Here is a 16009-nt window from a genome sequence, read left to right as displayed (position 1 = left end):
TAGCATGGAGAGCTGCATCAAACCAGTCTCAGGACTGAAGACCACAACAAGAACAACAACATCAACGGTACACAGATCGCTCTGGAGCGCTGCACACGTGTGGAACTGGTAGTGAGCGGTCACGAGGCGGTGCAGTAAGGCGTGCTGAGCAGGAGGCGTGGCAGAGTGGCGCAGAGGAGGTGTCTCGTCTGCAGGTGCCCGTGGCCACACCGTCAGCGAAGTTGCCGCATTTATTGGGGTATCGACACAGAGCGTCTGCTGTGCCTACAGAGGCTACTGCACAACTCACAGCATAATAGAACAGAGGTCCTAACGAGATTCTAACTGACAGGAAGACGAGTGTCGCGCCTTTTCGACGATAATTTCGTACCTGACAAGAACTGCTGCATTTTCGAGATGAACATTGTAAAGAGAACTGCACGTAACGAACGTACGGTGTTTGGTGCCTCACAGAAGGCTGTCATTCAGAGCTGCACGTAAAGCTCAAAGTTGCAGCTCGAGTTACGCACTGTAATTGAGTCGACAACTTCACGAGCGGTCCGTCATCCGAGTATTATTCTCGATGACTTTTACCTCGATTGTCTTCTCACACAGTTGCCTTTCTCAAATTTTCTCGGTGCACAGGACCTGCTACACAATGCCAAATATTGCAGTCTGACTTCTTCTCCGTCTACAAAATACCGAGGGCGGGAACAGAGCTTTGTAGTATTTACACTACTAAATGATGTAACAACTCTTTGAAGAACCATTATGTTTTCGGTTGTTCTTTCTAACAATTACAACACAGTGTGAGGATAGTGGTGTGTAGTATCTGTAAGTGGTTGTTCTTTGGTGGGCGACAATGCCCAGTGGCGCAGAGAGTCGCTAAGTAGAGGCAGTTGTTGAGAGGCTGTGGACGGTGTAGGCTGCGTGAGCCGAAGGCGGTTGCGTAGCGAAGGATTTATCTCTGTGTTTAATAGTAGTGGCACAGTTTGATTAATAGTGTGTTTATGTTTGTGCAGTGTGATAAGGGAAAAAAATTAAATTTTACCAGTTCTTAATGCGTCTCCATCAGTTAGTACCACACCACTGCATGTAACAATGAACGAAATCTCGATATACACGGTCAACTAAAACAAGAGGAATGTAACATAATAATCATTAGTTAAGCCATATAATCTCCAAGGAGACGGGAGCTTATAATTGCATCTCTTGTTAATCAGAAAAACATATCCAAAAGGAATCTCAGAACAGATCAGAAGAGAATGACACCTTTCTTCAGCTCCTTTCAACCGTCCGTCTGGACGTCGTCATTCTGGGTGGCCCGTCTCATTCTCTGCCTTCTGAGACACAGCCGAGCCACGACGCAAAGCACGAGTGACGCCTACACTACAGGCGGCGACACCTGACCGCTATCGCACCCTGGTGACATTCTGTGCTAGCTTGGCTCGCTCCGACTCTGCACACTCGTGAAACCGGCACGAACACAGTGGAAAATTCTCTGCAGCCCAACCACCTAAGCAATAGTTTTACACTGACACCTTCCATCTGACCGTGAGGAAGAGGTGGAGCAACCACGAGCTGCACACATTCGACGAGCCAAATGACACGGACTGGACAGTACCCAGTTGGAGTTGTACGGTTTGGTCCAGTGGGTCGTGATACTGCTCATTTTTGTACGACACGAGGTATCGAGTGTACTGGTGACCCAATGAGGTGTTTAATCTGCAGTATGTACCGTGACTTGAGCACTTTTGTTGAGGTTACTGTGAACATTAACAGTGTTTATTTCCACATTCTCAGTAACCAAACGTTTTCCTTCTGTGTATGTTCCTGATCAGTATGCTGTGGACACTCCTGTCATTTGAGATGACAACAGCCATGTTGACAGGGCTGTAAGCATACATACCCAGTTTCATGAACATTCAATAGCCCTGCCACACCTTGACTTCTCCTCTATATCAGCCAGTATAAATCCCATTGGAGAATATGTGGGACTCATACAATGTAGGCTTTCACAGCCGGTGTTGTCTTCAGTTGAAACTTCCTGGCTGAGAGGCCGTGGTCGATGTATAAAATTTCCACCTGACGTTTCGTCTCCATCTGCGGGAGACATCTTCTGAGGTCGACCGGCTACTGCCACTGAGGCACCATGTACTCTCGCATTTATAGAGGGCACCACCGTTCGTCACGTGATGCCGACGGTATGCCTATCTTTGGAAGGCGTCATCATTCTCGATTAAGAGTAATTGATTGTCATTCTGCTGGCGCAACGTCGACATCCATATTTTGTCCAACTTTAAAACTTCCTCTTTTCTATTAAAGTTGTTATGGTGTTTGTGAATTTCTATTGCTTCTCTACACATGCGAGCATGATAATGGGATGTTCGTGCTAGAACGCTTGTCTCATTAAATTTAATTTCGTGATTCCCATCTCGAAAAACATGCTCAGCTACGGCCGATTTTTCGATGTGTCCTAAGCGACAGTTACTTCTATGTTCGGCTAAGCGGGTGTTTACACTTCTTTTCGTTGTTGAAATATATACTTGTCCACAACTGCATGGAATTTTGTATACCCCAGGTGTTGATAGGGGATGTCGGGCGTCTTTTGCAGTTCTTAAATATTCCTTAATCTTCTTGGTGGGTCTGAAGATTGTTTCGAACTCATACTTGGCCAGAACTTTCTCGATACGGTCCGTGACCCACCATGAAGTTTAAGGAATATTTAAGAAATGCAAAAGACGCCCGACATCCCCTAGCAACACCTGGGGTATACAAAATTCCATGCAGTTGTGGACAAGTATATATTTCAACAACGAAAAGAAGTGTAAACACCCGCTTAGCCGAACATAGAAGTAACTGTCGCTTAGGACACATCGAAAAATCGGCCGTAGCTGAGCATGTTTTTCGAGATGGGAATCACGAAATTAAATTTAATGAGACAAGCGTTCTAGCACGAACATCCCATTATCATGCTCGCATGTGTAGAGAAGCAATAGAAATTCACAAACACCATAACAACTTTAATAGAAAAGAGGAAGTTTTAAAGTTGGACAAAATATGGATGTCGACGTTGCGCCAGCAGAGTGACAATCAATTACTCTTAATCGAGAATGATGACGCCTCCCAAAGATAGGCATACCGTCGGCATCACGTGACGAATGGTGGTGCCCTCTATGCGCTCTATAAATGCGAGAGTACATGGTGCCTCAGTGGCAGTAGCCGGTCGACCTCAGAAGACGTCTCCCGCAGATGGAGACGAAACGTCAGGTGGAAATTTTATACATCGACCACGGCCTCTCAGCCCAGAAGTTTCAACTGAAAAATATGTAGGACTATCTCAAATAGTGGTGGGAAGTAGCAATCGATATCCCCACATTTTTTGTAGCTCTTTGTTTTTTTTTTCTTTTCTTTCTTTTTTTTTTTTTTTTTTTTTTTAATCTCATTTTGTTCGTTGCATTTGCTCGGGGCGGACGTCGTAAGACGTCCATTGAAGTTCGTTGTTGATCGATTAACTCAGTTTTTTATTACAGAGGGCAGCTAACCCTCTGGCCGAAAACGCTGAGCTACCGTGCCGGCGTAGCTCTAGATGATCTGAGCATTGACGAGTGGCTCCGGCTGGGTTTGGCATACCTGAAACAGCGTCTGGACTCTCAGCCACTGTGAAGGTGTTAATGTGATGTCTTTATGGGGTGAGTAACTTTGTGTACGGTGCACTTAGAATGGCACTCTGCTGGCACACGCAAATGTTCACTTAGGTCGTATCAAAGCCAATCACAAACTTGTGAAACTTGAATTTCTGCTGATGTATAAGATATTCAAACAACTTGAGGGAGCACAGTCAGGAGATGTTTTAGGCAACCAATGACACGTAGCCAGGTGAACAGTCCTTCATTTTCGCAGCACAAATGCAATAGGGCAGCATTGTGTGAGGAAGTTTAAAACCTCAATATGCAGGTCACATTCAGACAAACACTGTGATGATAGATGTCAAAAGTTATCAATAGCAAATACTAAATGGTGACGTCTCTAGAAATGGAAGTTTTTGCTTAAATTCCATTTACAATCCAGCTCTCTCTCTCTCTCTCTCTCTCTCTCTCTCTCTCTCTCCTGAAACAACAGAGAGACAGAGTTAATGTTGCTTCCTCTCCTGCTGATAATTAATATTCACAATCAATAACTTCCGGTGTTCATCATCTTTGGTTGTGCAGTGGAGCTAGTATTTACTCTTTCTCTCTCTCTCTCTCTCTCTCTCTCTCTCTCTCTCTCTCTCTCTCTCTCTGTGTGTGTGTGTGTGTGTGTGTGTGTGTGTGTGTGTGTGTGTGTGTGTGTGTGTGTGTGTGTGTGTGTCCTTTTTGACCAGCATACCGAGGTTTTAAACTTCCTTGCACAGCACACTCTCATCTCTCATTGCATATGTGGCTCTCAAACGGTGGGGTGTGTGCCTATCGAAATATTGGCGGTTGTCAAACACGTCACCAGCTGTGTTCTAATAAGACATTTGAACAAGTACACTCTCGAATAGTACCAAATACGAGAGTCGAGGAAAAAAGTATTTGGTTTTTGCTTCTCCAGCACTTTTCATTGAAGATAATTGAAGAAAACTTATTTTACAACATATTTTGGTAGCTGAGCTACTTTTCTATGTAGCTGCCACTCAAATTTAAATACCTGTCACAGACTCATTTGCCATCAAGTTGTTGAGCCAGTCACTACTGACCTCTTTCAGTTTGTTGTCATTACCATTGTGCTCTCAGCTCAAAAAGTTCTTCATTTTGTGAAAAATATCATAATCATTTCATGACCAGATCTGGGCTATGACGTCGCTGTTCAAAAGCTTTCCACGTAAACTGCCATGGCGACGCAGCAGAATGCGGCTGAACATTATCGTGAAGAACCACAGTGCTGCCGGAAAACAACCCATGCATCAGTTTTGATTTGCCTGGCGCAGTCTCCGAAGGGTCTGACGGCAGGCTGCAGCATTTTTGGTCTCTCCTTTAACCCTACAGCCAACGAGCAGGATGCCCATTCAATCCCTAAACACTGTGGCTGTAGCCTTTCTGGTGATCAGAATTTGTTTATTTTTTTTTTTTTGTTTTGATGTAAATCACGAATGGTGCCATTTGAATGACACGCACTTTGTTTCTGTACTTTTACATGGAACCCACGTCTTGCAACCAGTGACAATGCGGTTACAAAAATCCCCACCATACTTGTTATGCTGTGTGAGAAATGTTGCTGCCAAATGTCAAGAATACCACCTGGTACTCACTTTCTATAGCCGAAATCACCAGAATCAGTTTGATAAAATCCATGTGGTACACACTTTCTATAGCCCAAATCACCAGAATCAATTTGAAAAAACTGATCATGAAATTTCAGGAAAGTACAAGTTCAGTCCATCAAAAGTGGAACGTTTATGGCATCGAATTTTTTTCCTGGGTTTGTCAGTAGCAACTGCCAGTCTGGCTGATCGTTCTTCATCATAAATTTTCCTCTGTCTGCCACTAAATGTGATGCACAATTTTTGAACTAAAACTTCATTCAACACACTTCCATAATGTTTTGTTATGTGTTTATAAATTTCAATACAGCAGACTTTTTGGCATTCAGAAACCACATTATGCTAAGAACCTCACACTTCATGATCATTACAAGGTGCTGTGACTATTGCCTACTTGCTGACACCATTTTCCATAGGTCAACTGCTTCCTGCGCTGGAATCTTCCTCTTTTGACTTCATCCTACCTTTTTATTCTACTCCTTCCCACTTTCTTCTGTGCTCTCACTGAACCTTCAAGAGCTGTTGTCAGAAATCCTTTTACTCATTTTATGTGTTCCGCTAAATCTGTTCCCCTTTTCTTAATGAAGTTTAGGAGATTTCTTTGCTTCTTTATGCTTTTCACTACCCCATTACTCCTCACTTTACCCACTCATGTTGTTTTCTCCATTCTTCTTTCAACCTCACATCTCAAATTCTTTAAATCTCCCTCACACACACACACACACACACACACACACACACACACTCTCTACATCTAGATCTACATCCACATAGATATTCTGCAAGTCGTCATATGGTGTGTGGCAGGGGGTGTTCTGTACCAATACGTGTCATTTCTGTTTCTGCTCTATTCACAAATAGAGCAAGGAAAAAATGATTATCTACGTGCCTCCATATGAGCCCTAATTTCTCTATCTTATCTTCACGGCCCTTCACACAGAGTATATTACTGACAGTAGAATCGTTTGGCACCCTGCTTCAAATGTGGGTTCTCTACATCTTCTCAATAGTGTTTCTCGAAAATAACTTCACCTTTCCTCCAGAGATTCCCCTTTGAGTTCCTGAAACATCTCCATAACATTCACGTACAGTTCGAACCTACTGGTAACGAACCTAGCAGCCCACCTCTAAACTGCTTCGACGTCTTCCTTCAATCCGGCCTGATACAGATCCCAAACACTCGAGTAGTACTAGCTTCCTATATGCAGTCTCCTTTACAGGTGAACCACTCTTTCCTAAAATTCTCCCAATAAACTGAAGTTGACCATTCAGCTTCCCTGCCACAGTGATCACACACTCGTTCCACCTCGTATCACTTTGCAACGTTAATCCCAGATATTTAAATGACTTGACTGTGTCAAACACGACACTAGTAATACTGTATCTGAACATTACAGGTTTGATCTTCCTACTCATCCACATTAACTTACATTTTTCCACATTTTGGGCTAGCTGCTATTCATCACACCAACTAAATTTTGTCTAAGTCATCTTGCATCTTCATACAGTCACTGAACTTTGACACCTGCAAACAACTGCAGATTGCCACCCACCCTGTCCACAAAATCATTTACGTATACAGAGAACAACAGCGCTACTGTCACACTTCACTGGGGCACTCCTGGAGAAACACTTGTCTCTGACAAACACTCACCGTCGAGGACAACATACTTAGGTTCTATTATTTAAGAAGTCTTCGAGCCACTCACATATCTGTGAACTCATTCCATATGCTCGTACTTTTGTTAACAGCCTGCAAGGGGGTAGCGTGTCAAATTCTTTCTGGAAATCTGCATGTTGCCCACCATCCATAATTCTCAGTATGTCACGTGGGAAAAGGGCAAGCTGACTCACACAAGCGAAACTGTGCTGATCCGTGTACATAAGCTCCTCATTCTCAAGAAAGTTAATTATATTCTTCTTAAATTTATTATATTCTGCCTCTCTCGCCTTCAATTCCCAGCTTTCACAGCCATACAGAAAAACACTCTACACTCTCACTTGGTGGGATCATTAATTTTGTCACACGTTTAAAAATCATACAAATAAACAGTAAATGACACATGCTGTTTGTGTCATACTGGCACTGAAGACAATGAAGGTGTAAGACACAGTGGCGGGATTGGGGGTAGAATTGTGCAGCTCTCAGATCAAAACATTCTTTACTTTTTTTTTGAAAGACCCTCTATTTCCCTGGATAAACTGAAAGAACCAGAGGATGTAGAGAGCTTCAGGGAAAATATAAGGGAACAATTGACAAGAATGGGGGAAAGAAATACAGTAGAATAAGAATGGGTAGGTTTGAGAGATGAAATAGTGAAGGTAGCAGAGGATCAAGTAGGTAAAAAGACGAGGGCTAGTAGAAATCCTTGGGTAACAGAAGAGATATTAAATTTAATTGATGAAAGGAGAAAATATAAATATGCAGTAAATGATGCAGGCAAAAAGGAATAGAAACGTCTCAAAAATGAGATCGACAGGAAGTGCAAAATGGCTAAGCAGGGATGGCTAGTGGACAAATGTAAGGATGTAGAGGTGCATATCACTAGCGATAAGATAGATACTGTCTACACGAAAATTAAAGACACCTTTCGAGAAAAGGGAAGCACTTGCATGAATATCAAGAGCTCAGATGGAAACGCAGTTCTAAGCAAAGAAGGGAAAGCATAAAGGTGGAAAGAGTATATAGAGGATATATACAAGGGCAATGTTCTTGAGGACTATATTATAGAAATGGAAGAGAATGTAGATGAAGATGAAATAGGAGATACGATAATGCGTGAAGAGTTTGACAGAGCACTGAAAGACCTCAGTCGAAATAAGGTCCCGAGAATAGACAACATTCCATTAGAAATACTGACAGCCTTGGGAGAGCCAGGCCACATAAAACTCTACCATCTAGTGAGCATGATCTATGAGACAGGCGAAATACCCTCAGACTTCAAGAAGAATATAATAATTCCAATCCCATAGAAAGCAGGTGTTGACAGATGTGAAAATTACTGAACTATACGCTTAATGAGCCCCGGCTGCAAAATACTAACACGAATTCTTTACAGACGAATGGAAAAACTGGTAGAAGCCAACCTTGGGGAAGATCAGTTTGGATACCATAGAAATGTTGGAACACGTGAGGCAATACTGACCCTGTGACTTATCTTAGAAAACAGATTAACAAAAGGCAAACCTACGTTTCTAGCATTTGTAGACTAAGAGAGAGCTTTTGACAACGTTGACTGGAATACTCTCTTTCAAGTTCTGAAGGTGGCAGGGGTAAAATATAGGGAGCGAAAGGCTATTTACAATTTGTATAGAAACCAAATGGCAGTTATAAGAGTTGAGGGGCATGAAAGGGGAGCAGTGGTTGGGAAGGGAGTGAGACAGGATTGTAGCCTCTCCCCAATGTTATTCAATCTGTATATTGAGCAAGCAGTGAAGGAAACAAAAGAAAAATTCGGAGTAGGTATTAAAATCCATGGAGAAGAAATAAAAACTTTGAGGTTCGCCAATAACACTGTAATTCTGCCAGAGACAGCAAGGGACCTGGAAGAGCAGTTGAACGGAATGGACAGTGTCTTGAAAGTAGGATATAAGATGAACACCAACAAAAGCAAAACGAGGATAATGGAATGTAGTCGAATTAAATCGGGTGATGCTGTGGGAATGAGATTAGGAAATGAGACACTTAAAGTAGCAAATGAGTTACTGATGATGGTTGAAGTAGAGAGGATATAAAATGTAGACTGGCAATGGCAAGGAAAGCGTTTCTGAACAAGAGGAATTTGTTAACATCGAGTATAGATTTAAGCGTCAGGAAGTAGTTTCTGCAAGTATTTGTACGGAGTGTAGCCTTGTATGGAAGTGAAATGTGGACGATAAATAGTTTCGACAAGAAGAGAATAGAAGCTTTCGAAATGTGGTGCTACAGAAGTATGCTGAAGATTAGATGGGTAGATCGCATAACTAATGAGGAGGTGTTGAATAGAATTGGAGATAAGAGGAGTCTGTGGCACAACTTGACTAGAAGAAGGGATCGGTTGGTAGGGCATATTCTGAGACATCAAGGGATCACCAATTTAGTACTGGAGGGCGGCGTGGAGGGTAAAAATTGTAGAGGGAGACCAAGAGATGAATATACTAAGCAGATTCAGAAGGATGTAGGTTGCAGTAAGTACTGGGAGATGAAGAAGGTTGCACAGGATAGAGTAGCATGGAGAGCTGCATAAAACCAGTCTCTGGACTGAAGAGCACAACAACAACAGTAAAGTGGAAAAGTGAAGGGACACATACAGCACAAAAGCGTACAGGCTGACCTCGTCTGTTGACTGACAAAGACTGCTGACAGTTGAAGAGGGTCGTAATGTGTAATAGGCAGATATCTATCCAAACTATCACACAGGAATTCCCAACTGCATTATGATCCACTGCAAGTACTATGACAGTTAGGCAGGAGGTGAGAAAACTTGGAATTCATGGTGATAAGCCGCACATCACACCGGTAAATGGCAAACAATGCCTTGCTCGGTGTAAGGAGCATAAACATACAATGGACGATTGAACAGTGGAAAAACATTGTGTGGAGTGACAAATCACGGTATGCAATGTGGCGATCCGATGGCAGGGTGTGGGTATGGCGAATGCCCAGTGAACGTCATCTACCAGCGTGTGTAGTGGCAACAGTAAAATTTATAGCTCGTGGTGTTATAGTGTGGACATGTTTTTCATGGAATGGACTTGCACCCCTTGTTGTTTTGAGTGGCACTATCACAGTACAGGCCTACATTGACGTTTTAAGCACCTTCTTGCTTCCCACTGTTGAAGAGCAATTCAAGGATGGCGATTGTATCTTTCGACATGATCGAGCACCTGTTCATAATGCACCGCCTATGGCGGAGTGGTTACATGACAATAACATCCCTGTAATGGACTGGCCTGCACAGAGTCCTGACCTGAATCCTATAGAACACCTATGGGATGTTTTGGAGCACTGACTTCATGCCAGGCCTTACTACTGCCATCGATACCTCTTCTCAGTGCAGTGCTCTGTGGTGAAGAATGGGCTGTCATTCCCCAAGAAACCTTCCAGCACCTGATTGGACGTTTGCCTGCAAGAGTGGATGGTGTCATCAAGACTAAGGGTGGGCCAACAACAAAGTGAATGCCAGAATTACCGATGGAGGGTTCCACAAACTTGTAAGTCATTTTTATTCAGGTGTCCAGATACATTTGATCACATAGTCTATCTTACAACCTGCCTCATAACTGCTTGACAGAAAGTCACCTCAATTTTCTGCTCGGTCTATGTGACTAAATAATCTTAATTGGGGGCCAGTAAGCTCTATCTCACACAGCAATCCACACCTTTTATTTCTTCGCTTATGCTGTTATTATCAATTATCGGCACTTCTGAGCACTAGACTTTCTCTCATCTCTCACAGTTGGTCCCGTTCAACTCGATGTATTTCTCTTTAACAGCAGCATTTCTCCTGGAAGCAAAGAAGTACTGAGTTTTGATGTCGTCTACTCAAATGCTCAACTCTTCTGCTTTCTTTTCTAGTCTGCCAAATACTTGTTCCAGTTCTTTCAATTTTCTGGACAACATGCAATCATCATAGGGATATGCTCAGTTTTGGTTCACATGGTTAAACAGAGTACCACATGGGTTATTGATCTTTCCCCTTCTCATCACTTTCTCCAACACTATGTTGAAAGGTAGTGCAGATAGTAGATCCCCCTGTCGTAACTCTTGGTTAACTTCAAATTTTTAGAAGAATTTCTTTCTATTTGCACTTGGCATTTCATGCTGGTGAGGACCAATTGTACCAATCTCATTAGTTTATAATGAAATTTCATACCCATTACAATCTGATATAGCTTCTTCCTTTTAAAGCTATTGTAAGCCTTTTTGAAACCTACAATGAGCTGATGTACATCCACATTATGTTCATAGTGCTTCTCCATTATTTGCCTTATAGTAAATATACAGTCAGTCACTGATCTGCCCTGTCAGAAATCACACTGATGGTCTCCAAGTATCTCTTCTGCAAATGGAATGAGTCTCACAGGAATGACTTTGGCTAAGACTTTGTACACAACATCAAATAAGGCGATAACACAGTAATTTTCACAATCTGCTTTCTCCTTCTTCTTATAAATCGGGCAAATAATGGCCAAGTTCCACTGGTCTGACATCACTTCTTTTTCTCATATTTCAAAGATCAGCTGGTGGACAGGGTGTGTCAGATGTTCACCACCACCTTCAGTCATCTCTGCTGAAATGTTATTGTTCTCCGAGACTCCATTATTCTTCAGGCTTTTAACTGGCAACCTAATGTTCTCTACTATTGTTGTGGGTGCAAATATTTCATCCTAGCTACCACTGTGCATGGCCGACTGTGCCCTGTTTCATTTTCTTCCAGTATTACTACAGTGAAATCTCTCTATGATATTTTTTTTCAAGGGACCACGAATTCTCAACACTGCATCGAGGTAAACACTGTAAAGGTGAAGACTTCTAATTGATGATTATAAAAGTTGAGTCAAATTTTACTGAGGTTATACTACATAAGAAGACAGTAAATAGTAAAAATTAAAAAAGAATTAGCTACAAATAATTACTTTAATAATGAACTTGTAAAATACAACTTCAGTCAGACTTTCGCAAAAATCTATGAACTGACACAAATTGAACATCCTGTACCCAGGGTTCTTTGAAGTAATCAAGCAAACATGTTTGCTTCCTATTTCCTCTGGGCTGTATTAGAACCATTTCTTGCTCCAAATGAGAAAGTTGTGCTATTGTTGTACCCGAGGGGTCATCATAAATCTTCTGAATGTTTTGAATGTTTCAAATCCTTCAGCCACCTTTGTATAAATGGATCTTCAGGCCCCAGATTCCTTCTTCCCATCCAGGGTGAACCCAAAAACGTTTGTTTTTTTCATCACAGTCATTGACATCATCATCCTGCCCTCATCCTAATGGTTACAGGCACTGCCAGGGAAATATTCGAAAAACGGCTACGTCTACCGTGTGTAAATTTATGGCCTGTGTGGTTGTGTGTACTACTGCTGGAAGAAGAGTAAATGCTCAAAAGCTAGGATGAATGTTGTTGCTTTTAAGTGTTTCTATGTTCCACATACCAATCTGTTAGACCATAGGTAATTGCCTTTCCCTTATTTTACGTATTGCTCCATCCTGGAATTTCCATAATTGTTATAAATTTAGATAAAGTGTCCTTGAGCAAACAACCATTATAATACAAAACAGTTGGGTCATAATTCAGAACAGTAATAAAATAATTTTGTGCTAGCTACGTAACAGAACAATAATTACTTTAAAAAATAGGAACCTCAAGGTCACACCTGTCATAAATTTTTAATTCAAATGAATTATGTTACGAAAAATCACTAATTCTCCTTCCATTTTCACATTTTATTCCATCTAGTGTAAACACGCAGATTCGTGCCAGGGATACCCTGTGTGTACTGTGTAATTGGTTGACGTGAACCAATCTGCAGTTCCAAACACGTATGCCTGCAGTGCACCTCAGGTGTATAGTGTAATTGAGGTGGAGTGTTAAACACACCGTACAGCTGTTCACCGTTTGCTCACACGAAAAACAAAAAAACAGTGCCGGTGAGACAAACGACAAGCACAATGTGTGTCACATCTCACATCACGCGGGCACTGACGCTGACGTGTGACTCACGCCCAGTGTGACCTTTCAGAGCTTGTGCAAATACACAGGACGGGAAATGAAGCACCTCCACCAAAGGCTTAAATGCTATGAGGAGAGAAATAATTGGTTAGGGTTCCAAAAATATGAATGTTACATGGAGGAAAGTGTTGTACAGAGTAAACATACTAAAGAGGAAACTTTAGCAGTGGGCAAACGGGCTTTTCGTCGGGACTGGAAAAGAAAGACAGAACACGGGGGAAACATTATCTGAGGGAAAGTTATAAAGAGGTTTCCGTATATCTCTGATCAGCAGTTTACTAAAATATTCAGCCCACCATTCCAGAATCTGTTCTTCTCCTCCTATAAAATTTCCTTCTTTAGCACTGCAGAATACAGTACACGAATAAAAGCCTTTATTTAGTTCACGAACCCTTTCATAGAATTTTCTTACTTCTTGGCCGTTACATTTTTATTCTAGCTCCATAATTCGTGTCTTCTCTGATTTTCATTTCTTTCTTCTGTTGATTCTGTTTACTTCCTCCCTTTCCTTTGTGAAATCTTCCATATTAGATTTTGTTGCCCTGTTTATCATTTCTTTCTTGCCTCATTTCCCTCTGTCATTTTCTTTTTACAGTCTTCTTCAAACCATCCTGACTCTTAACAGAGTTGGTACGAGGGTGAATCAAATACAAATGGGATTTTTGTTCCTGAGCACCAACAGTTGGTAGGACCGGACCTGTGCTGCTAGTATTGTCGGATGGTTCCGTGAGGAGCAGGGAGAGCCGGCTATCGCATACCTCCGACAGCTCCGTCCGTAATGCGCAAGATATCTGAGTGACAGGTCTACCTCTCCACTGCGCGATGCATAATTATTACAAAAATTCTTGCTCGTGAAAGAGTTAGAGTGATAGAAATCTTCCAGAGACTGATTGCACAGTTCGGTGATCAAATACTGTCAAGGATGCGTGTGTTTGCTGGCATAAAGATTTTGAGGAAGAACGGGAACGTGTGGAAAATCAGCAATACGATCATCATCCTCGGACCAGTATTACAAACTGAGACATTTGTGCAGTTCGATACATTCTCGAAGGCGACCGATAGGTGAGAGTATCAGAAATAAGTTACGGGAGCTTTCGAGCGATCGTCACAAATTACTACAGCTCCGGAAAGTTTGTTCTACATGGGTACCTCGCCTTTTGATCAAAAATCAGAAGCTGACACATTCGGAGGTCTGTCAAAGTCTTACAGCAAGGTTTGAGAAATAAAGTGATGCACTTTTGAGTCGGATCATCAGCTGTGACCTGTGTGTCGGTCCACCACTGCACTCGCACATCCAGACGGGCCAGTAAGGAGTGTTGGAGGAAGGGGGAGGAAGCCCCAGGGAAAGACAGGGCTCAGCTGTCAGCTGGCGTGGTTCTTTCCACCATTTTTCATTTTTACCGGTAAGCCATTTTGCTCACTGCATTTTTACACGAGCAATGCACAATCGGTGCTGCACGCTACTGTGAGCTGCCGAAGAAGGTGAGGGCTGCGTATCGCCTCAAAAGACGAGGTCGACTGCTTTGACAGGTCGTCATCCTCTGTGACAGTGCTGGACCCGATACTGCAGCTCTGGTGATCTCCAAATTACAGAAAATGCACTGGACTTAACTTAGTCGTCCTCCTTACAGCCCGCACCTATCACAATGTGATTTCAATTTATTTGGACAGCTTGAAAAAAGCTCTAGGAGAGCACCAATTTGAAGATGACGGGGGTGTGGAGGAATCCGTGCGCAGTTGGCTTCTGACGTGACCAGCTGCATTCTATAATGCTGCAATAAAGAAACCTTCCTTCTCCCTGGGAAAAATGTACTTCTAAAGCAGGGAATTATGTGGAAAAATAAATTGTAACTGCCTTTTTTTCAATAAATGAATTTTTAAAAAATAAAATCTGATTTATATCGACTCAGCCTCGTACCTATAAATAGTGAGGAATGACTTACTGGAAGGCGAGAGAGATGAGGCGAGGCCGGTGCGGGCAGAGCTGGTTGCAGTGCAGTTCACGCAGATTGTGCAGCTCTCCGAGATCTGCAAACGTCGCGGCCTCCTCCTCGAGTGCCACGTCAAAGAGGCGCAGCTGCAGTTTCTTGAGAGAGCTGGCGGCCTCTTTCAGCACGGGAACCACACATCTGTCAGCAAGTGACACACTTTAAGCTTTTTAAAAATTTTTATTATACGGGATGTACAGAAATACCAAAATTTCCAATACCGGCTGTATTAGAGTGGAAAACATATTTTAGGTATTTATTAAGTGGACAACCTTACACTGTGTGTGCCCTAATTTTACGTCTGTGCAGATGAACTGTAAATAATGTCAGCTCCAGACATCAGCAAGGCACGACAGTGAATAAAACACTCCACCTGCCGTGGCAGAGCGCTTTTTCTTTGGGACGTCGCAGCTCAGTGGTGGCTTGAAGGACGAGGAGTGAAAAGAAGTGTGCAAGAAAGTCAATAGAGAAATCAAATGATGAAAGTTGTTAGAACTGTCACTCAGTCATTGGCTAATATCAAAGCAAGACTTATGTATGTTGAGACTTCCTGAGATCTGTTCACCTAGGGTGTCACTGAAGTTGTACACAGAGAAGTAGTGAACATATAATACAGAAGATTTAACGATACACTGTTTACATCTTTGTGTAAATAGTTGACGTACATCTGCACTCTCTTACAGACTGAGTAATTTTTCCTCCTACCTATATAATTATGTAGTTATGTAGTTCTCAATTCGTTCAAGCAATCAGTCATTCATAATAGGAAACACAATCATATCTCAGTCACTCAAATGATTCAGAAATTTTACTTGTTAGAATGAAATCAGGCGATGATTCTTCTTCTCTGCAGGCTCGTGCTTTGTGGCAGTCTGCTAATCTGTACAAATAAAATGCCTCGTAATTTTGGGAGCGTTGTATAATCAGTCGGGAAACCTCAGATTATGCGGATATTTGGCTTTGATGAAGTTTAACCTTCTGAATAAGTAATGGAGCTCTTGGATTATTAAATGCAGGTTCGTATCCAGTCTTTTGGAAGG

General features: G+C 42.2%; 1 protein-coding gene across 1 annotated transcript in view; it reads right to left on the bottom strand.

Moving 5' to 3' along the window:
• The window catches only part of LOC126456742 (F-box/LRR-repeat protein fbxl-1-like), a 115882-nt gene that overhangs the window by 19442 nt on the left and 80431 nt on the right, over positions 1-16009 (bottom strand). Inside the window, exon 4 of the mRNA XM_050092488.1 lies at positions 14925-15110. Within this exon, the coding sequence (XP_049948445.1) occupies positions 14925-15110 (186 nt within the window). The remainder of the gene's footprint in view (positions 1-14924; positions 15111-16009) is intronic.

Source organism: Schistocerca serialis, chromosome 2, assembly GCF_023864345.2.
Source record: "Schistocerca serialis cubense isolate TAMUIC-IGC-003099 chromosome 2, iqSchSeri2.2, whole genome shotgun sequence".
NCBI classification, from domain to species: Eukaryota; Metazoa; Arthropoda; class Insecta; order Orthoptera; family Acrididae; genus Schistocerca; species Schistocerca serialis.
This window is presented reverse-complemented; position numbering and strand designations above follow the sequence as displayed.